The following is a 24,034-nucleotide window of genomic DNA, read 5'->3' as shown; positions in this document are numbered from 1 at the left end:
TTTATAAAAAATATCGAATATCTATTTTTGATTTTGATTAGAATTTTTTATCTATTAACAGATAATACTTGAAGAAACAGGTAAAAGATGGAGTGCTTTCGAATTTAGCGCGCTTTGTGGTGGCAGCACCGTCGATCACAAGCGTAATGATAAAATGGAGTACTCATTTATACGTGCAGTTTATACACAAAATTTAATTAAGTGAATTCATGTATATAATCGTTGATAAGTGTAATAATAAGTAAAATATCTCTAATACAAATGTGATTATCAACGTAGCATAGTTTTATACGGCGGATACGTAGTGGAAAGTGTATTTTTCGTCGGTGTCAAAGGAGGAATAGAGCTGAACGGAACAGAGGCCGACGGTGTCCATGGTGAGTTTCCGCAAACGTTCTATTTTTCGGTCATCTGTGTGCGAGAAGTTTTTTATGATCGTCAATTGTCCCAAAAAACATCGATTAATCCTTTATCGAGCGGCATTAATTGCTGTCGATTCGACCAAATCTGCCCTGCAACGAAAGAAATCGTCCTCAGTCGCCATTGGCTGTCCGAAAATCAACATTTCCAATGCAAGAGATCACCTGATTGGTCGCATTTCGACAACTGAACCGCGCCATTCCGGCCCGTTCGGCGCCCCCATAGACGTTTCGGTGTCGAGCGCCGAGACGCCGGATATTTCCGCGAAACCTGGGCCTCCATGGCGGCCGGTAAAGTTCATTGTTCTCGACGCCGGCTCGATTGACGGATGGATGATGGCTCCTTATCTGAATCGTGGCGGCTGGGACAATCGCGGCGCCCGGACGCCCTCACCGCCCCCTCACCTCTATCGCCGCCGCGGCGCTAATCAATTTCGTAATTACCCCTCGCACACATCTTCTATTTCTGTTGTTCCCGGTGTGTGATTGCGATTTCGGATTAACGGATCGTTGCCATGGTTATTATTCTTAATTTTGTTTTGTTGGCAGCTACAGCCACCCTGTTGGTAGGTGGACGACGTTTTTGGGTCACATGATTTGTATCGATTTTGATAATTATTATACGTGTACGATTATAATTATTGCGGATGTTTATTGAAATTATTGCAATGCGTTAATTAGCAATTAGTTGCGACGTGGTGGGGGGCAATGGGCGCGCTCCGATTGGGCCCTGGGGTGGAAAGTTGTATCGCTCATGGTTAGTTTTGTACACATAAGCGTATAGCTTTTCCCCTTTGGTTTCAATTACGAGCTCCTCCAGCTTCAGGTATGCCGTAGCGATTGTCTTTGAACTCTAAATGTGTACAATTATGCTTATTATACGAGAGTTGCTGAACGGTCGATTAATTTGATGGCGGTTTTAAAAACGTTCGCGTCCTCATTTCTGCGTAGGTTGCGAGTGCGAGCATCGATTTTAACCTCAATTTTAGATGTCGTTTATCAAACAATGAAAAAAATTGCGTTTTATTTAAATTACAAATAAATATTGTTCATATTATCATAGATAAGTACTAGTACGTATGTGTATTGTGTGTTTGTTTTTGTTGATATGTGTATTTGATACCATCACCGCAGACGTATACAAATTGATTAAATATTACTTAATGTGTATTTCAAATCTCGTTACTCAGCCATGCTATTTTTTTAGTAAAATATTTCATAGTTACTTCCTTCAAAATTTTACAACGTTTAAAAGATATTTCATTGTTTGACATATCTGACTTACATAATTTCAGAGTGTCGTGATCAATAATCTAAGTAAAGTGCTAAAATATAATTGATAGAAATGCCTAGAACTACATCTGCCTTGAGTTCTTTAGTTTTGCATTTGGGTATACATACATCCAGTATAAATATTGATTTTTTTTTTTTTTTGCTTTTGCGCTTTATAAATACCGACTATCTATTAAATTATACGATTCACAAAAAAAAACCCTAATATACTGTGAACAATAGTAATTTTTTTGTGCAACCGTACGCGAAACTAGCACTTCGCGTACCTAAAACAGGCCACGAAGTCCACTTTCGCGGCCGATGATTTTAACGACAGCCGTTAAAGTAAATGCCATTTAATATTTGCTACAAATCAGAGTTTTCATGTAAGACTGGCGTGTAGATTTTTCGGGTATGAAATTAAAAACCCCAGAATTTATAATACATACGTACTGTTTAACTCTGGAGGAGTTCAGGTTTATTCAAAATTTTACATTTCGATTATTTTTAACCGGTTTGTTGTTGTGTTGTGTTTTTTTTTTTAATTGAGTTGTTCCACGAGTAATACGGTTTTTGAACAGAATCATGTATTTTAAATATTATTTACAAGTTCTTCCCATCTTACTCTTAAATTTTGAATTCCCCGGTGATATAAAAGTCAATACCATACCACCAAAAGCAATGAGGCTTCGCTAATTCTGACCAACATGAAAATATTGCATTATGTATCTATTATTGTGTCCAAAGCAAACAGTATTAACAACAAAATTACAGAAGAATTATAAATGAATAATGAAGAAATAGAAGCAATAAAATTGATAATGTTGGTTTGTTTTATATCATTTTATCGCGTGTGATCAGAACGTTTTTAAAATTTCTTCGCGATGTTTGTTAGGTTTGAAATCAAGTTCTGATACAATTGTTGATTTTTCAAATCCAGTGGCTATTGTAATTGATGTAAGAAAATAACAAAGTTTTGTTGTGATGGTAAAATAACTTTTGTAAGTATAATAAATTTAAAAATGGATGTGAGAGGGTGTTTCGCTGTTTCTCAAATTGAACAATATGTACACTTCTGTGCAATAAAATTAAGCACAAGTCTTATGACTACATAATTTTCACAGTATGTATTTTAGTTGTATAATACGGATCGATGGTAATTGATAAAACATTTGAAAACATTTTTTAATTGTTGTCTAAATGACGCGGCATTCTGACATTCTTAAAAAAAAACATACACATTTTTGTTGCTACGAATTTCGTCATGTCCCGTTTAAACTATAAAATATTTGCTGTGCTTAATTTTATGGCACAGAAGTGTACACTTGATTTCAAAAAAATAGCGTACTATTGCGGACACGGAATCTTGGACGATTTGTCATTCGATTGACATAAAAATGTAAATCTGGCTTTAGGTGCAACTAACCTCTTTCGATTTTTGTAGTTTTTATCATACTCACATGCCAAAAATAAACTTTCAAACGTCGATCATAATGACAATAAAGCGTGGCTTACATTGACATTTTTTGAATTGACATAAATTTAACGTCTAAAATTCCGTGTCCGCAACTGTACTGTCGCGAGCAAAAAAAAAAAAAACTGGTCGTCAAAATCATGTTTTGGCGCAATGGAAAATGCTCCATTGTAAAACGGTCGTAAATATCATAACCTATCATCAATTTTGATGACATTAATTGTCGTTTTTTTTATCATTTTTTTTGACACTGTTGAAATGGGCATAATTATGCAGGGAAAATGTTTTAATTCCTGACAATCTAACCAAATTTTGTAATGACATTGACGACCAGAATTTTTTGATCGCGACAGTACAAGTGCTGAGAGCGACTTTTGTAATATTTTCCTAATGTAAATGGCCCGCTATAAACTGTTTCTAGGCAGCATGAATTTCATACGCTACCGTCCTTCCAGTTAGAGATGATTCGGGTTTTTGTCACTTTAATGTAACCATGGAAACAAAGCTAACATTACATGGGGAAATATTAGGTGTACGCTATTTTTTTGGAATCAAGTGTACTTTAATTTGGAATTTTTGACTTCTTGATATTTTTTGATAGCGTAGGTTTACCTGATTGAATGATTAATTATTCAGTTTTAATTATCTCGCTAAAAATAATCATGTAATGCAGATATTTTACGTTTTTGTGAACGTAGATTTTAATGACAGTTTTTTTTTAATTGACATTTAGATAAAAAAAAAAATAACCGCAGAGTAGCGATAATAGTATGCAAGTGAAAGTAGAATTATAATAAATTGACGTATTTTCGTACAGAATAAGAGAATTAAATAATTTTGTGGTAAAGAAAAATATTTTTTAATAATCCTCTTGCGTTGTATTTTCAGTGGAATTACCTACAACTGCATATTTCAACTAAAATTAAGTTGAAGTCTGTAAATTATAACAACTTCCGTTCTTAAAAAAGCACTTATTGATCAATTTGTTAATATCTGGAATTACGTTCGCATATTAATCTTAAAGTTGTTATGTAAGTTGCTATATAAAAATTAGGTGTTTGTAATTTTAGAATGTATTAAAATTAAATATAGAGTAATTGTCAGCAGTTGTGGTGTGTGTGGTATTGTGGTATCCCTTCCAGAAAGTACCAGGGCCGTTATAAAAATTTGCTAGGTGTTAACATCTTTACAAAAATGACAGATTCTATTTAACTGGTATTGCAGCCAGGTCTATTTCTTATTATATTTATCCGATAAAAGGTCTTATACCTGTTTCGACAGGTAACAGCTTCTGTATTTCACTAAAATTTTACCTCGCTACCAAAAGAGTTGTCATTTTTACCTTAACAAGTATTTATAGAATGTTCTACATTGGAGATGTATGTGCTGAAAGTGCGCTATATTTTATTTTATAAAATAGTTCTAATTCATTCTTTTTTTTTTACAATTTGGTTATTAATCAGTTTTCTAACAAACAACGTTCAACAAGTAAGTTCATATACATATTTTTAAGTGTTTTTTTCTTTCCTTATGTCTTTCAAATGTGCTAAGTATTGAGTCAAACTTAAAGACGATCTCACATTCATAGGATTATTTTTTTTAACACATTATTTTAATATGTAATAATAATTGTTATACAGTCGAATAAACAAAATCCAATAGGAAATATTAGGGTTATATGTAGCAATAGAAAATTCGATTTGGAGGAATTTTTGCATTAAACGTAAAATTAAAAAATAATGCAGTTCGATTGTACAGGGTTATTCTAAATGATTGTAGTCGAAGTAGGCCATGCCCATGTTATTACGTTTTTGCCGCTTTCATGTGAACTGTCTGTTGTGTCGCTGTCACTGTCATTTTTTAGGTGAAAAGTGCGGTGATGAGGATTTTATTTATTTTTGTTAAATTAACGATTGAATCCAGAAATATTGAGTTGTTCTACAATCAATTTTAAAAATATTGAGTTGTTTTGCACCCAATTTAACACATCCATTTTGATGATTTTTTTATGTGGAGCGGCAACCATAAATTTTACATTCAGTTTTCACGCCTACTTCGACTACAATCATTTAGAATAACCCTGTATAATGGATAATAAATTAAAAAAAGATACACATGTATTTATAATGTAGGGACCAATAGAAAAATATGACGATTGGTTGTGACATTTTAAAATAAATTATTGATGGCAATATTTTTCCATTTTTCCATTTTTTTTTAAATATGTAGTTGGCATACTTTCTTTAGTTAAAAACCGGTTTTTGATTGTTGAAAATGCATGTGAGCATCGTATCTTCAATGTATATTATATTTATAATAATATATCATTTTCAGTCAATCCATTTCGCATTGTAATATTATAACACAACAGATGAATAAACAAGTGTAAATTAACGGAACTGATTAATATGAAACATACCCACTTATCCCAGTCCGAATGCAAAATACTAGTATGTAATTTAAAACTGTAAAATCAGAATCCTCGTCTATATTTCGAAAAAAAGAAGAATATTCCGAAAATAAGACTTGACAATATGATGTAACTATTAAGATGCCTTATTTTATAATATTTGACAAATAAAAACTACGAGGTATAGAGAAAAAATTATAACACGAAACTTGAACTAAATATTCTTGCCACTAAATAAATTTGCCACTCAGAGAGAGTCTGTATGTTTGTTAATACATAATGTAATGTTATTGCGTAAATTGAGTATGTAATATGAACTATTGTAAACGTTTGACCGAAGAAAATTTTTTGATGTTAGTCTAGTCTTGCTGATCCAAATATTTATTTCAATTTTTGGCGCAGTAATCTATTAATTAGTTTTGGATAAATACTCTTCAATTTCATTGAAAAGATTGTTTTTTTTATGGTATGAAATAATTTTTAATTGTTTGAATGATTAAATTTACATTTAAGCGAACCGTTAAAACTAAATGATTCTGACGGATTTTTGAATCTTACAAGGAGAGGTCGCCAGAGGTGCGACGTCTTTTTGAACAAAAAAAAAAATCAGGGTGGTTGCCCCGACTGTCCATATCACCACCCTGAAAGGAAACGCCTGAACGTTCGTAAATTTACGAAAAAAAAGGGCAAATTTCGACGGGTTTCTCGCGCCGGTGTGCCAGGTCGAACGCTCGACGCTCCAGGTTCAAATCTTTTTGCCGGAGTTTTTTTTTTTTAATCACTGAAAGAAAGAAAACGTGTAACCTTCATTGTACACTGACCGGCACAAAAAACGACTCACTTTGAATTTTATTAATATAATCAAGTAATTCATTGTTTTGAAATTTTTTTTGATATCATGTATTTATAAGTTATTCTTTGCCAAAGAATATCCGACAAACAAAACATTAAACACAGCAAATAAAATTTAATGAAAAAAAAAAATAAAAGCCTGTAATTTTTTGGAATTTTTTTTATGTTATGACAAATAGCCACAATTTGAACAGCATTTTGAATTAGTATCTCGTGTTGTCAGATTAAATCTTTTAACACGTAAATCAACCGACAAAAACATTGTCGATATCTTTTTTTTACGTTGCATTTTTCGCTTATTGAAATACTGACTTTTCGTCACAGATTACGTGGACTTCTTTCTGTTTGCAGCGATGCTGTGGTGAGATGAAAAGCAAAGAGACGCTATGTGCCGCTTAAAGCGATGGACTCATACGACTTGTTCGGGGAAGATGGATCTGGAATGTTGGAAGGTCTGCCCGAATTGGGCACTGATCACTTCGACCCTGCGGTGACGGGAGCACGAAATGCAACATCGGCCTATACCCAGCCCACCTACTCGCAAGAGACGCCTCTTCAAAAATTGGCTTCCTTTGGTGGTACAGATTTTAATCACATGGACCCTAACGCGCAAAGCATGTACGCTCAGGGCTACGGCACAGACAGACCAATGGGGCCTCCGGGCAGTGCCTATCCTCATCAAAGACAAATGGCGAGGCCACCGGCGCCTCCACAAGCCGCCGCAGGAGCTCAGTATCCCTATCAAACGGATAGCATGTACTCAATGCCGGATCATCAGTTAGGAAACATGGATGCAACCAATATGCAGCAGTGGGGTCAGCATGCTGCCGCAGGTTACCCCATGCATCGGTATGGTCAAATGAGTGGCTACAGGCAACAGCCCATGCCAGGATATAGCCATCAGCAGGAACCTAAACAACAGTTTCCTCCCACTCAACATCCCATGATGCAACAGCCGCATCAACCAAACTATCAGATGCAACAGAGGCACGCGCCACATTATCCTCAGGCAGGATCGGGATACCCGACCGCAGCGACGGGTCAAGGCTATGGCAGTTACATGCATCAGCGTTTACCCCATCATCAATACACTCATCAAATAGATATGGAAGTTCCGACACCCCCACAATATGGCCAAATGGGTCACGCTCAAACACTTGCCGGTCATCCGTCGTCTCACAACGTACCGACATCTGGACACATGCCGCAAGGGCCCCATCCAGGTCACGGACCAACTCAAGGTCACCCAAGTGCTCAGCAGTTAGCTGCCCAAAATCCGATGGTTCATCCCACTTCCATGAGTTACAGTCAAACACATCAGTTGCAGTCGATGCAAAGGCCTCTGGATGTTCAACCGCCTCCACAACAATTTTCATCGAAACATACTTCAAGTACGTTGGGAAACGCCAGTCCTCAATATCGGGCACCATTCCCTCAACTATCTCCACAGATGTCTCCAAGACCACAAATGTCACCAAGACCACCTGCCCCACAAATGTCACCGAGACCTGTAATGTCACCAGCGAAACCTAATATGTCTCCGCATCCTCAAATGCAACAAACGACACTAAGTCCTAGACCAGCGACGAGTCTCACTCCGAAAACAACAACTGCATCTCCTGCTCCAATCCCGACTTACTCACAGCAAAGCACTTTGCAAGCTTTGGAGCAAATGGTAATGCCACCGTCTAGTACAAATACAACGGAATATCCGACGTACCAACAACAAAGAAATACACTCGGTCCACCGCAAACACCCCAGAACCCTCTTTCACCTGCTATGAATATAAGAAATCAATTAACGGAGCAACAGTGGTCTCCTCATCCACCAAGACAAACGTCGCATGTTTCTAACATAAACGGACCCCCGTTGAATGTTATGGATCAGAACCAGATACCGACAAGTCAAGGAATACCTTCAACACAGACATTGCCACCATCGTCGGCTTTGTCAAATTCTAACGTTTCCAACGATTCAGGATTAACTGCCAATTTTGGTAACAAAGATTTACGTACTGACGTTAATAAACCTCCCATATCGATGCCCGAAATGCCAACATCTCAAGTGCGTGACCCTACACCTCAAAATGTACCGATTAGCTCACAAAGTGACTTCAGTTCAGTACAGTCCCCCACGACTAGCTTACCTGATAAATTTCCCAGCAGTACGACGAATACTGATTTGAATCTACCAACATCCGGTGGGAATGCCATATCTTCACATCCACCAACTCCGACACCTTCATCGACTACTGACGATAACGTAACTAATACACAAGACGTAAGTCTTCCTTCGAACGACTGCAACAAACCTCATGATGAAATCAGTAATACAAATTCATCGTCACAGCAGCCCACTCAAAGTCAGACCAATACAACGAACAGTTTCACCGATTTCAATTGTGTGTCTAGTATGTCAGGTTATCCAAGCCAGCCAACCCCACCGAAAACTAATAAAATGGATGATCTGGTTCAATCGAACGTGCCAATGTTTAGTCAAGACAATTCCGTTTCCCAAGACTCTTTACCGGATATGAATAAGGAACTCAGCTCTAACAGTCTGCAGGCTCCTCAAACTCAAACGTCTACAAGTGTACCAACGTCCACTGCCCAAACTAACGTAAATCAAACGCAACAGAATCACCTGCAGACAATAGGTCCAACGAGTCAACCTCAAACAACTTCAGTACTTTCAGGGCAAGTGACGGGTAGTTCAATGTCGGCGATGTCTATGATGCCCAATTCTCAGCAACATCCTAACATGCACAATCAGGGCCAGACCCAACCTCCAATGCAAGGACAAAGCAGTATATCTAACGTCGCCATTCCAACAAATAACATGACGGGAATTCCTTCCCAAGGGAATATTCAGAGCGCTCCGTCAACTCAAATTCCTGCAGTACCCCCACACGGACAAATGCCTCCAGTTCCTCAACATGCTCAAAGTGGTAACTTGCCGCCACATACGAACATTACAAATATGGCTCCTAACAATCAGACACCCGTTATGTACGATCAGAACACGGGGATGTTGGGACCTAACGGGATGCCATTGGGAGCACCGCGAGGAATGGCGCCGGGGTTACCGCACGGTATACCGCCCATGGGTCATCCAGGTATGACCATTAACATGGGTCATCCAATGATACCAAATATGAATACTGGCCACGGGATGATGCCTGGACCCGATATTGGATATCAACCACCGATTAGTCATCATCAGGAAAGAGCAGCTTTGCAACAACAATTGCAAGAGTTATATTGTATGCCACCAGCTCCAGAACATCAAGAAAAAATTGCGCACCTGCAAGAAAGACTTAATATTCTTAGTCAACATGAAGCTACCGATCAATGTAACGGTGGTCCTCAATGTGTTCTACAAAGTCCACTTTTTACGTCTCCTATGATCGACAGTCCGCAAGTGTCAAGTACTACGGGAAGAGGTCGGGGAAAAGGTGCACCGCGTACAAAGAAACCCAGGCAGAAGAAAGGCGAAAAAGTAGCCTCACCAGTTCACATGTCACCGAATATTAACATGATGATGCCTTCACAACAACTTCCTGTTTCTGAAGATTGTGTTACTCCTGGTGCTGGTTTGAACATACCGTCTAGTGAAATGTCAGAAATCACCGAGTTATCAGTTGACCCTATTACTGGTGAATTTGATGATAAAAAGAAATTAAAGACACCTAGGAAACCAAGAGAACCCAAGAAACCGAAAGAACCTAAGATTCCGAAAGAAACCAAGGCACCAAAATCTCCCAAAGAAAAGCTCACAAAAGAAAGAAAGAAAAGGGAACCCAAAGATCCTAAAGTTAAACGAAAGTATGTCCGTAAGAAAAAACTTGACGGTTCTGAAGAAAGTGCAACTGATGAATCTTTTAATAAAACGTACGACAATGAACATCAAATGATTTCTTCTGAAGTTTCAGCGGAGGAACATGGAGATGATTCTAATACTCCAGATTCTGGTGACATAATGGAATCAGGAATTCCGGAAGAAATTCAAGCAGATTCTTCTCAACCAGCTGACATGCTACGTCAAGACATTATCGAAATTGAAGTCAAGAAAGATGAATATGCTTTTGAGGATCAACCTACTAGCCCTCAAGAATTGGGAGAAATTCCAAGAAAACATAGAAAGACCAAACCGGGCGCGAAAAAAGTTATATCATCAAAAGCCAAGAATAAAAGTGGATTAGGGAAAAGTAGAAAGCGTAAAGGTATGGTGCAAGATTCAGACGGTGAAGGTGAAGATCTTGCCAGTACACCTCCCCCTTCTCCCCCAGAAGATCCTGAAAACGCAATACATAAGAGACGATCTGCTAGAAATACTCAACGAAAAAAATACATTGACGACGTCATGTTACGCTTTTCAGATGAAGAATCTCCTATTGTTTCTAACAAGAACAAAAAGTCGGGAATACCTTCAACTCCACCGGTACCTTTGCCTGTTTCTATTTCCGGTGTTCAGGGTGAAGAAAATTCTGGCGATGGCAGTAACAAAATGAATTTTGTTTACGTTAATACCACCGAAGAAGATTCCATGGTTGTTCAACACATCTTAACATCCAGGATTGTGAAAAAACCTAGGAAAACAGAAGCATCAGCTGAAATTAAAGTTGAAGATGACAAATCGGCGGAAGGGGGAAAATCTGAAACAGTTGATGTCGAGAATAAAGAAGATGAAACTGAGAATAAACCGAAGTCTGAGTCCAAAGAAGAGGGCGAACCACAAGATGAAGATGAATCTGAACTTATGGATGTGGAAGAGTATTACGTAAAATATCGCAATTTTTCATATTTGCACTGCGAATGGAAGACTGAAGAAGAACTGTATAAAGGAGACAAAAGGATAGCAAATAAAATTAAACGGTATAAACAGAGGATCACACAAAACGTTAACATATTTGAAAACTTGGAAGACGAACCATTTAATCCTGATTACGTTGAAGTGGACAGAGTGCTAGATTTTGCCGAACATACAGATCCGACTACTCAAGAGGTTGTTAAGCACTATCTTGTGAAATGGCGAGCATTACAGTATGAAGATTGTACCTGGGAATTGGAAGAAGATGTAGACCCGATTAAAATTGAGCAGTTTAAGAAGGTTCGGCAGATGCCGCCAAAAGACAAATGGAAACCAAAGAAACGACCTAGTCCTGAAGGATGGGAAAAACTTGATAAATCGCCGATTTATAAAGGAGGGAATAGTTTGAGGGAATATCAATTAGAAGGTTTGAATTGGTTATTATTTTCGTGGTACAACGGTAGAAACTGTATTTTGGCTGACGAAATGGGTTTGGGAAAAACTATTCAAAGTTTAACTTTTCTGAACGCCGTATGGGAATATGGAATTAGGGGACCCTTTTTGGTAATTGCTCCCTTGTCAACTATACCAAATTGGCAGAGAGAAATTGAAAGTTGGACTGATATGAATGTTATAGTTTATCATGGATCAGCAGCTAGTAGAAACATGATACAGGAATACGAAATGTTCTTTAAAAATGATAAAGGTCATCACATTAAAGACATTACTAAATTTAATATTCTGATTACCACGTTTGAAATAATAGTGACCGATTTTACCGAATTGAAAGGTTTCAACTGGAGAATATGTGTGATTGATGAAGCTCACAGGTTAAAAAACCGAAACTGTAAATTATTGGAAGGTCTTAGGCAGTTGAATTTAGAACATCGAGTGCTTCTATCAGGAACACCACTACAAAATAACGTTAACGAACTTTTCTCACTACTTAATTTCCTTGAACCGCAGCAATTCCCAAGTTCAGAATCTTTTCTGCAAGAATTTGGTGCATTAAAATCAGAACAAGAAGTACAAAAATTGCAAGTAATACTAAAACCGATGATGTTAAGGAGGTTGAAAGAAGACGTGGAAAAATCATTAGCCCCGAAGGAAGAAACAGTTGTAGAAGTAGAATTGACAAATATTCAGAAGAAGTATTACAGAGGAATTTTAGAGAGAAACTTCTCATTTCTTTCTAAAGGCACTACTCACGCTAACATTCCTAACCTAATGAACACTATGATGGAATTGAGAAAATGCTGCATTCATCCATATTTATTAAACGGAGCAGAAGACCAAATTCAATACGATTACAAAATGGCGCAAGGTGAAGATCCTGATGCATATTACAAGGCTTTGATTAATTCTAGTGGCAAAATGGTTTTGATCGACAAACTTCTACCGAAATTGAAAGCAAATGGCCATAGAGTTTTAATTTTTAGTCAAATGGTCCGTTGTTTGGATATTTTGGAGGATTATCTGATGTTTAGAAAGTACCCATTTGAGAGGATAGATGGTAGAATAAGAGGCAACTTACGACAGGCAGCTATTGATAGATTTTCAAGACCCGATTCTGACAGATTTGTTTTCCTTCTGTGTACCAAGGCAGGAGGGTTGGGTATCAATTTAACAGCAGCTGATACAGTAATTATTTACGACAGTGATTGGAATCCTCAGAATGATTTACAAGCCCAAGCAAGGTGTCACAGAATTGGTCAGCAAAAAATGGTAAAGATTTATCGATTGTTGTGCAGAAATACGTACGAAAGAGAAATGTTCGACAAAGCTTCGCTAAAATTGGGATTAGATAAAGCTATATTGCAGAGTATGAACACATCCCAAGGAGGTAAAGATTCGGGAACTAAGCAGTTGAGTAAGAAGGAAATTGAAGATTTGCTTAAGAAGGGCGCTTATGGAGCCCTATTGGACGAAGAAAATGACGGTGATAAATTCTGCGAAGAAGATATAGATGTTATTTTGGCAAGGAGAACTCAAGTAATCACGATGGAGTCCGAAAAAGGATCGACATTTTCAAAAGCTAGTTTTGCGTCGAGTGCCAATAGATCGGACATTAATATCGATGATCCCGATTTTTGGAATAAATGGGCGAAAAAGGCAGACATTGATACCACCGAGAAGGATGAGACAGAAGACCTTGTCATTTCTGAACCAAGAAGAAGGACCCAGATTAAACGATACGGACACGACGAAAGCGCAATTGATATGTCTGAGCTCGAAAGTTCTTCCGATTCAGATCTCGATAATGAGGGTCTAAGTTTAGGAATGAGAAGTCGTAGGAGCAAACTGAAGAAAAAGCGATTAAGAGGTGACGATTATATTCCGCGAGAAGGTGACAGAAGCGAAATTGTGTATGGAAGTTGGGCTCGAAGAGAATGTTTCATGGTTGAAAGGGGTTTGCTGACTTTTGGCTGGGGAAGATGGCAAGAAATCGTGCAGCATTCGCAGTTACGAAAAGGATGGAGAGAGCAAGACGTAGAAGACTGTGCACGAGTCATCGTAAGTTTAAATCGAATCTTAATTTTATGAAATTTATTTGTCAATTTTTGTTTTAGTTACTTTATTGCTTGAGGTTCTACCGAGGCGACGAAAAAATTCGTAGTTTTATCTGGGATCTAATTGCACCATCTGAAAATGGTGAACAGAAAATATCCAGAAATCATCATGGATTAAAAGATCCGGTGCCGAGGGGCATCAGAAATAAAAATAAGAAAAAAGGAAAAGACAACAGACACGCTGCTCTAACCGATCCAAACCATTGGAGCAAGAGTGAGAAATATGACGGAGATATTTTCTTGGAAAGCAATTACAAGAAACACCTAGGAAGGCATGCCAACAAGTAGGTTTTATTATTTTTAGATTTTTTATATGTTGATATAAACTAACTCAACAAAAAAAGTCGAAGTTTTTAATCGGAACAAAAAATTGATGATGAGATCCATGCTAATTTCGAGAATACGTAGGTATTCAGTGAAATAAATTTTAACAATCACTGAAGGAAATGTGAAGAGATTTTTTTTTACCAGTGTTATTCTGGCTAATGTGGTTTGTAATTTCAGGGTTCTCTTGCGCGTTCGAATGTTATACTATATCAAGCATGAGATCATTGGTGATCTAGTACAACACATAGCTGACGGAGTTCACGCAAGGTAAGGTTTTTTCATTGTTTAAAAATTCTTGCTTAAAATTATTCTGCTGAGATACAATTTAAGCTAATCTTCAAATACAGGTAAGCCAAGAATTGAATGCTCAAACTGTATCTTGGCCACACATTTTTTTTTATTTGATTAATATTGTTGGGAATCAGCCTTGCTTATTTTTAACATGTATGCATGGTCCCTGCTTGAGGTCATGCTAGCGCTTTTAGCCAGACATGTTCATTATGTTGTTTTATTATTTTATTTTGAAACATTGATTCAAAATTTGTTCACACAGCTTCATCGCTTATTCTTAACATTCATTCATTTTGTTATTAACACTGATTAATTGTCCGACAATTGGTTCCCAACCCCTCGTAAAAAAGTAACGATTCGTGCAACGGTACGGCACTCGATACCAAATTATTGTTTTTATCTAGAATTTTGAGAATAGAAATTATATAAAGATAATGTATTATTGTGACATTATTCTTTTCTAAGTCGAAACGTAATATTCTTCGTACTATTTAGAGATTAATTTAATTTTTAATGACGAGCGTTGTCTCCGTCTTTTTGTGTTCAAAATTGACAATTGGCGACGTGATCCACAGTGCCTTGCCGATAAACCCTCCCATAACGGAGCAATTGCCTAGCGAGTGGTGGGATACGGAATGTGACAAGTCTCTGCTCGTGGGCACTTGGAAGCACGGCTATGAAAACTATGTGGCGATGCGTGCAGACCCCACCCTCTGTTTCCTGTCCCGCTGCGGCCCGCCCTCAGATCGAGAGCTCCAGATGGCAACCTCTAACACGCAACCCAATACGCCTGCACTGTAAGTAGAGTTCCGATTCGACTAGAGCTCCACGTGTGCCACCACCACCGCTCTAGTTTTTGTTTTTGTTTTTTTTTTTTGCTCTCTTTTATATCTATTTCGCCTACTACTCTCAACTAACTCAAAGTGGCCATCCTGACGTTTTTAGCACTAGGTCTATTATTTTATTATTTTGATATCATTTGCCAAATGTTAAGCTTTTATAGTTCTAGTCTAACCTTTTTTTATTGGCATTCATGCATGTTTTTGTTTCACTGTATGTTTAAGGTAAGATAAGTTGGTGTCTTCGAACGATATATTAATTGTTTATTTATTTTCGGTAATATGGGAAATTTCAGTGCTATCGTGATCTATTTGGAGCAGATTATTTTCTGTGCTACCTGAATATTTTATAAATTATTAAGTAATGACGTGAAAATATGCGTGTAAAGTATTTCAAGCGTTAGATTCAACTTTTTCAAATAGCATGAGAACAAAAAAAAAATCCCCAGAAAACATAATAATAATTACTGGGGATTTTCAAGTAAAACACTTCTATATTGGTAATGTTTACGCACTTTTAATCCTAGGCTGAGTACGACCTGTCCACATGTTTATAAATTTCTGTAACCGTCGGTGTTTGGAAAAATTGTACTGTGAAAAACTTTCATTTATGATGAATACATATTTGGTTTTATTGTATGGTACTGACAGTGTTCAATTATGTTATTAAATATTTTTGACAAAAAATATTTGCACTAATTTAATTATGCTTTTAAAATTCATCACAAAATGAAAAATAAAACTTACATTATTACGTAAACAATGTTTTACGTATTAATATTGATAAATCAAGATATTTATTGGATTATTGGACCTTTTTACTTGCCACATAGTTTATTTTTGTCCAGAAATACCGGGAAGTCCATGTAATAAATTTAATCACCAATAGAACTCTTTCAAATAAACATTTTTTACATATTGAACTTTTTTTTAATTGAATAAACCGCTCAAGGGTTAATCATCAATTGAAACGAAAGAGTGGGTGAAAATGTTTTTGTGCGATACATATAAACTTTACAGTTTTTTTGAATAAAGACCGACCGCTGTTCTAATACTAACAGTTTTCACTGTTTTCCATTGGAGTACATATTTTAATCGCGTAATTTGTTTTTCGTGCTTCGTATCAATGGATGTGTAAACACATTGAATTTTAGGGTTGAAAAATTTGCGGAAAAAATGGTAAATAAAAAAAGGATGTATTTTAATGAGTCCTATTGGTGGTTAAATTATTAACGTGGACTTCCACAACATCCGGTATATTCCGCGGTCCTAATAGAACATCGAAAATTCCCATATTTTTTATCACACTTGTGATAAATGAACTCTTGAAACTGTAAAAGTCTTAAACTTTTATTTAACTTTTAACTCGATTTTTTCTTGTGATAACTTAGCAATGATGATGACTTGGACGATGAAGATACTAACGAAGAGTCAAGTTTAAAATCTAAAAATCGAGATGCTTCTGAGGCAAATTCGGAAGTTGCTGAACCCTCGCCGGGTCCCTCGGCATCTTCAGAAACTCAACCTCCCGATGGAGACGATCGCGAAGAAGGTTTAGATGATAAGCCATCTTGGCCGACAATAACTGATTTAAATACAAGATTAAGACGAGTAATTACGTCGTACCAGAGAAATTACAGGAAAGAGGAACAAAAATTAGCTGCTGCCAAAGCTAAGGTAAGTGCTCTGTTTTTTTCTTTATGGTTACTGTGTCTCTAAAAATCTTAAATGTACAATTTAACTATTTGAATTAATATATACATAATGAATCCGTTCATTACAATAGCTTGATCCCCTTGTGGACAAGATTTGATTTCGTTTCTCCATTTGTTTTTATTAAATGTGCTTCTGCGCTTGTGTACATAAATGTAGAATTTTTTCTCAATCATATACATTCCCGTTTTTATTAATTTATAGAGGTTGTAATAAATATGAATTTTTTTTTTTGTAAATTTAAAATTCATATTTGTCGCAAAAATCTTGTCATCTATCATTTTATTGTGCACACGCATGAAAGCGTGCTGGCTGTTCGGGTAGTATGTAGTATGCACTGTGCAGCCCTCGATAGAGCCTGCCCTGTCCTCCCCTTTGGCTGCCCTGGCTCAGGTGTCACAACAGTTTGACGTGAGGGAAGCGGCCGCCCTCGGTTTACAAGGATGGGATCTACAGCAACTAGCCCTCTACTTGCTGGTTAGTATTAAGTTTACCTTTTTTGAATTATTTTTACTTTAAGTTTGTAGGCTTACTTAACGTTAACTTTCAATTAGTAGATTATTAAATAATTGTTGTATGTGTCGTTTCAAATTTAACACTTTTTCAGTTTAATTTTTATTATAAATTCAAAACTACGGAATCCTTTACCGTTCTATATTTTGTTTATTCCATTGTTTGAAATAATAGTGTAAAAGTATGTAGTTTTAAATATTTTTTGTAAATCTTCAAAATGCAGGTAAGATTGTTTTACCCAATTCTAAGTGTTTTCATTGTTGTTATTTTTGTGTCACAGACATTCATAATTTGTACGGGAAAAAATCTACTATTGACACTTTGATGGTCTCTTATAAGCAACTTTTACACGTTATAACTAAAATTTTTATTATCACGATCCAGGCTTATTTGAAAAAATTCTTTTTGAAATCTGACATGGTTTTACGTCACCTATGGTCCTTCACATTGTTGTTTTAAGTGAATCTAAATGATAACAATTATTTTTTTTCAATTGGAAATGAAGATTTATTAAGTATTAAAGCGTGTAAAGGACGGTAATTTACATTGTTTGTTTTATTTTAATGAATCACAAATAAGTCATTCTTAATTAATATAATATGTATAAAACTTCAACGTAATTTAGTATAATAGTTTAGTGGTCGTTGGAATGACCTACTAAAAGTACAACTGTAAAACGTAGAAATTGATACTCACACTTTCAGAAGATGGAGAGACAAGGCAAACAAGCAATGGAACATGCATTGAGGGAACGAGACAGAGAACGTGAACGTGCTACTATTGCGAAAAGATGGACGAAAAGGGAAGAAGCGGATTTCTTTCGAGTTGCCTCTTCGTATGGTATAATATATTATAGAAAGAAGAAATCTTACGATTGGACGAAATTCAAGCAACTAGCAAAATTGGAAAAGAAGAGCGACGATGATTTAACAGAGTATTATAAACATTTTGTTATGATGTGTAAAAAGCAGACTGGAGTTCATTCTGATGACGGTAGTTACGACACCACTATTGAACACATTAGTGAAGAAAAAGCGAGACGTACGTTGGAAAGATTGGAACTCTTATCCAGAATACGAGAAGAAATAATTACACACTCAAAATTAGACGAAAGACTTAAAGTGTGTGTAACGTCTGCTGATATGCCTGACTGGTGGATTGCCGGAAAACACGACAAGGATTTGCTTTTAGGCGTTGCAAAGTAAATATTTACAAAATTTGTTATGTATTTTATTTACACATTTATTATTTTAGGCATGGTCTAGGTCGAACAGATTATTATCTTCTTAACGATCCCGATCTATCTTTTCAAGAAGTACTACGGAAAAAAGTTAATTCTGAAGCACTAGCTGCAGAAAACAAAGATGCAATAAAACTTGAAAGTCACGAAGATATTCTCAAGTTTGATAAAGATGAAATTCTTGTAAAGCTCGAAAAGGGCGAAGGCACCTTGAAGATTGAAAAGGTGGCTGTGAAAAAGGAAAATACAGAAGAAAAGGAGAAGAAAATCGAAGAAAGTAGTAAAGTAGAATTAACTATCGTAAAGAGTGAGAAAAGTGAATGTGAAGAAAAACCAAAATCAGAAGAAAATGAAAAAACTGAAGTTGAAGACGAGGTTAAGGAAGAGAAGGAATCTTCTCCTGGTGTCACGGAGGAATCTGTTGAAACTCCTGACGACAAAAATAAAGAAGAGATTGAGAACAAAGAAGACCAGGCTGAATCTAATGACGATAAAGAAGTGTCAAAACCTGAGGCAGAAGATAATCAGGAAAAAGAACCAGCTGCCACCGATAAAACTGTTGAAGAAAATAAATCTTCGTCGGAGAATCAAAAAGTGGAAGAAGTGACTAACGAAGTTAAAGAGAAAGTTGAAGTTAAACCCGCAAAGACCAAATTTGATGAAGAATCGGACTTATGTTCTAAACAAGCCGCAGAACTTAAAGCCATGTTCCCCGATTTGGAAGTAATTCAACCTTTATCTAGGTTGTCACAGGTGGATACTTTCGTTTTGAGAGACAAGCAAGGTACCGGCGCTTTGGATTTCAGTGAAACCACTGTCGCCCAACTGTTCAACAACGCGGTGAAGTGGCCAAAAGAATATGCCATTCAAGTTAGACTTCAGCACATCATTTACGCAATCGAAACGAAAGAATGGCCCGCAACGAAAAGTTTCTCGGCTTATGCCACCGGTATCGGTAACGAATTCGACATTCCCGTCCACGAATTACCAAATGATCCTCCAAAGCGCGACTCCTCGACTCCCATGTCTTTGGGTGATCCAGATGTGATTTCGATTAATACGGAGAGAAGCAATTTGAATAAGAAACGAAAAAGACATATTGCAATAGATGTCGAAACCGAACGGGCGAAATTGCACGCTTTGTTAAATAGTAGCCACATGACTAATCCTAAACACGGCTTATCGTCGTGGGACGAAGACTCGGAGGATTCAAGGAGGTCAACCCCGGTCCAAGGAAATCTGCAGCCTCCTCCAGCTCATCAACAAACTACAAGATTGCTGAACATGCCTTACGATAAATACCATTCGCCTAAAACTATCGGTCAAACAACAGTTATTCCAGGCACTAGCAGCACTTTAACTCCAATCGATTTAAGCTCAAGGTAATATAAAATTGTGGAATTTTTAGAATGGATAATCATTGATAAAATTTTAATTTTAGCTTACCAAAATCCAGCGACAAGAATTTGGATATGCAAAACGAAGTTCAAGATTTTTCAATGCCGTCAAAGAAACAAGCGGCCTTGAGTGGATCAAAGTCGGGAAATAAGTTGGATGATACTTTATCAAAATTAATGAAAAGAAAGAATTGTGTAAGTACTTTTTATAAACGACCAGAATGTCGTTTTTCCTACTCCGTGAAGTATAGTTATGCTGCAGTGCATTTTTTTTTTTGAGACCTTGACGTTGGTGATGTTTAAAATACTTTTTATGATCATTATGATTATTTATCGCGTTTTTTGAAATTTTCCTTGGCAAAAGAAAAACTCTAGTGTTACAATGCAATTAGTCCATATTTCAAAATTATAAATTCTGTCAGAAATTCAATTACCTAATTTAAGTTTAGTCTAACAAAAAAATTTCATTTCATAAGTTGAAAATATTACAGAATCGATCCGTGTTTTTTCTGAATTTTGTTTAGTTTTCTTTACATATTAATCCAGTTACTAAAAGATTGTTTTTATTGTGCAGCCTGTGGAAGAGCCAGTGGTTGGAAAAGAAAAGAAACGTCGTAAATTAGATGAAATCGTTCTCGGTTTGTCTGCGGCCAAAGAACAGTCACTGTTTCCTGAATCGTCTAAAAAGCCTACTGTTACTCCAAGTGTAACAGTAACACCCACCTCCGCGCCCGTAAGCTCTTCCCATAATATCTCACAAAAACCATTCACCATCACAGTAACTTCCGTTCCATCCACAGCTCCCTCAACCCGCAATAATTCAATTCCGAATCTCCTTCCTTCAAGTTTGTCATCTACGAGTACTTCAAAGGATAGTTTTTCAACATTCCTTGCTCAAGCCGAACAGCAGAATTTGTTGTTGAAAAAACAGCAACAACAAAGAAAGAGTTACGAAGCTATGATCGCCGACATCGGAAGTTCCAAGGTGAATTCCTATTCGCACGAAGCTAAAGTGAATAAGTGGTTGGCAGAACAGAACGCTGCTTTAGCGGAACAGCCTTTAGGAGCTGATTATTTGTCTCCGAGAAGACGCCGTCCCAGGATAGATCCGACACTGCTTGATTGGAAGAAATTAACTGGTGATGAAAACGTCTCTGTCATCCATAGGGTCTCGGGAAAGAAGCTGACAGGCCCCAAAGCTCCAACTTTGAAACGTTTGGGTCAATGGCTGGTGGAAAATCCAATGTACGATATTGACCCGAAGTGGGCGGAATTGGTCAAAGAACGGGGTAACCTGAGTCACGATTTACAAAAACGTGTTCCGGGGTCTGGCGGAAAGAAAAGTGCACCTGGCAGGCCGCCCTTACTGTCGAGCCCTACCGGCTCCACTTCAAGTGTAAGTTCGGCAAACATCAACACGTCTATTCCGTCGAGTCTATCGTTTCCGACGTTGAGTGCCAGTGGTTTGAGCGGAATAAATTCCAACCTCTTATCCGGATTGTCTGGTTTGGGACAGTTCGATCCCAAGAATAATCCACTGTTGATGCCTTTCGCGGGATTACCGAACATGAACGCTTTGAGTTCAATGGGAGGACTAGGCAATTTAACAAACATGAATTTATTCGCCAATTTAGCCGGTTTGGGGCTCCCCGGTCTGGGAGCCATGGATGCAGCTAGCTTGACAGGAGAGACGAAAAGTTCCAGCAGCAAAAACAGCAGTAAACCCCAAAAACCACAAGAAGCACATAGTAGCAGCAAATCACAGTCGTCTAGCAACAGTTCAATACCGACGACAAATCCGTTTCCCTTCTTTTTTCCGAATCCAAGTTTGTTATACACTCCTCTAGGATTGGGAGGCTTAAATCCGTTCACTTTACAACCAGGAATGTCCGCAGCGTATGATACGTTAGCTCAACAGTGCGGTTTATTGAACGGCAATTTAAATCCCGCAGCTTCGCCCAATTCGGGTATGAAAACCAGTAAATCGAGTAGTTCGTCAAGACCGAGTTCTTCGTCTACAGTAACCACAGCGACATCTAGTTCCGGTGTTAAACCACTTCGCAGCAGTAGAGAAGCGCAATTACAACAGTTGTTGTTACCTCCTGACACACAAATCCTAGAAAGTATATCAAAGGCGGCGAGTTCTTTAGATGCAAATTTAAAACAATCAAAGAGCGACAAGAAAGAAGACAAGAGAAAAGCCCTGGAAAGTTTAAGGGGAATGTTGCCGACCGATTTCACGACATCTTCGGATAAGTACAAAGAAAAGAAAGGAATGTCAGGGTTGGCCGATTTCACGAAGTTGTTAGAGGCTCAGACTGGAAGTACCAAAAAAGCTCAAGACTTACAAATGAAAGATGCTATCGAGCAGTTGAGAGAGAATAATGCAGAATTAATGGCAAAACCGATTGGTGATGATAGTATTTCGACGAAAAGACCACGTGATTCGTCCGATTCAGCAGAAACGTCATTGTGCGAAGAAAATCCTCAGAAAAAATTTAAAGAGGATCAGTCTCCTCAACCCGAGAAAAATGTCGGCAACCAGTCAATCGATCAAGAAGGTGTCGATATCGAGACATTACTTCCGCCATCAACAGTCGTAAAGACCTTGTGCGTGAACGTGGAAAAATTACAAGAGAAACCAAAAGAAAAATGCGAAATTGAGGATAAGAAGGAGCATAGCCCGCCATCTCCGCCTAAAGAGTCGGAATTTAAAGAAATTGAAGAAAAAAAAGAGGAGTCCGCGCCTCCCCCTGCGGAAGCTCCGCCTGAAAGTCCGCCAAAAAAGAGCACAAAAAGAACGCGAGGTAAGAGGAAGTCAGGGGAATTGCCTCCGATTGACCCGGAAGCGATAATAGAAAAGAAAAACTTACGTTCAAGTGCTAGTCGGTCTGCTGCTGCGGCGGCCGCACGAGCAGCGGCGGAACAAGCGGCTGCCAAACAAGCGGAAGCAGAAAATGCACAGAAACTGCAAGATAGTAGTGAAAGTGCATCGTAAATAATACCAAATCTTAAGTGTATAAAATTAGTGACAAATTTGTGGGTATTTGGTGGACTGTGATACAATTGAACTTGACTATTATAGTGACTAGGTAAACGATGGATCATGAGTATTTGCTTTGAAGTTAGTTTGATGGAACTGAATAATTACGCTTCATGAAATATTATGTATTCCCATATTAATAACAATGAATATTTTTAGGATATAATTATGCTAGTAAGCTTAAAACTTTTGATGAAAATTGTAATCAAACTGTAATATTTTAAAATAAGGTTAAAAAGCTAAAAGAGATGCATCAGAGAGACTCGAATGTTTTCTAAAAAATTTCACGGGAAAATTACGGAACCACTGTGAAGATGATAAAACGTCCCGACTAAAATTGAAAAATTGTTTATTTTCTATTATAAATTTGTTGTAAATTTAGTCTCGATTTTGTTCCAGTCAGGGGATTTTATCAACTATTCCAGTACATTTCCTACAATTAATGTATTGATATTTTTGACTTTATTTTTTTTTACAATTTGTACATACGATAAGTTAGATTTTTGCAACAAGACGATTTTTTTTTAATGATGCAGTGTGAAAAGTGTGTAAATAAACTTTAGTGTTTTTTTTAATTTTCTTTTTTTTTATTCATGTATGTTAAATAGTGGTATAAGTCTGATCGATATTTATTATTATAATTTTTACATTGTCGTCCTGACTTACGTATTTATTTTTATTTTTTGAATCTGCATTTAAGTACCTAGCAGTAAAATGCTAGAATTTTTAGATCTGTTTTCATCATATTCAACGTGTACAAGTATCATAGCATGGTAGCTCTCTCATTTATTGTTATAATGTTCATATAGATAATTAAATAATATAAATGAACCCACACTTTTATTTTCTTCATACGAGTAATTT

General features: G+C 37.1%; 1 protein-coding gene across 2 annotated transcripts; it reads left to right on the top strand.

Moving 5' to 3' along the window:
* The first annotated feature begins 130 nt into the window (after positions 1-130).
* kis (kismet) lies at positions 131-24,001 on the top strand. Of its 2 annotated transcripts, XM_069047155.1 has the most exons (11): positions 131-377; positions 6,779-13,751; positions 13,808-14,091; positions 14,312-14,401; positions 15,001-15,222; positions 16,656-16,941; positions 17,323-17,454; positions 18,198-18,691; positions 18,745-20,112; positions 20,172-20,322; positions 20,702-24,001. In XM_069047155.1, the coding sequence occupies exons 2-11, from the start codon at positions 6,831-6,833 to the stop codon at positions 23,123-23,125; spliced, it is 12,372 nt and encodes a 4,123-aa protein (XP_068903256.1). In that variant the 5' UTR covers positions 131-377; positions 6,779-6,830; the 3' UTR covers positions 23,126-24,001. The 2 variants fall into 2 exon arrangements, with proteins under 2 accessions (XP_068903256.1, XP_068903257.1); XM_069047156.1 differs by lacking the exon at positions 15,001-15,222.
* The last annotated feature ends 33 nt before the right edge of the window (positions 24,002-24,034 follow it).

The sequence above is a fragment of the Tenebrio molitor genome, chromosome 5 (genome assembly GCF_963966145.1).
Source record: "Tenebrio molitor chromosome 5, icTenMoli1.1, whole genome shotgun sequence".
Lineage (NCBI taxonomy): Eukaryota > Metazoa > Arthropoda > Insecta > Coleoptera > Tenebrionidae > Tenebrio > Tenebrio molitor.
Note: the sequence above shows the minus strand (reverse complement) of the source record. Positions and strands in the feature narration are given on the sequence as shown.

Coding starts and splice junctions, on each gene's coding strand:
- kis (XM_069047155.1), top strand. CDS start 6,831: ATGGACTCATACGACTTGTTCGGGGAAGATGGATCTGGAATGTTGGAA. Junction 16,942..17,322: donor TAGCTGCTGCCAAAGCTAAG/GTAAGTGCTCTG, acceptor TGCACTGTGCAG/CCCTCGATAGAGCCTGCCCT. Junction 20,113..20,171: donor CCAATCGATTTAAGCTCAAG/GTAATATAAAAT, acceptor TTTTAATTTTAG/CTTACCAAAATCCAGCGACA.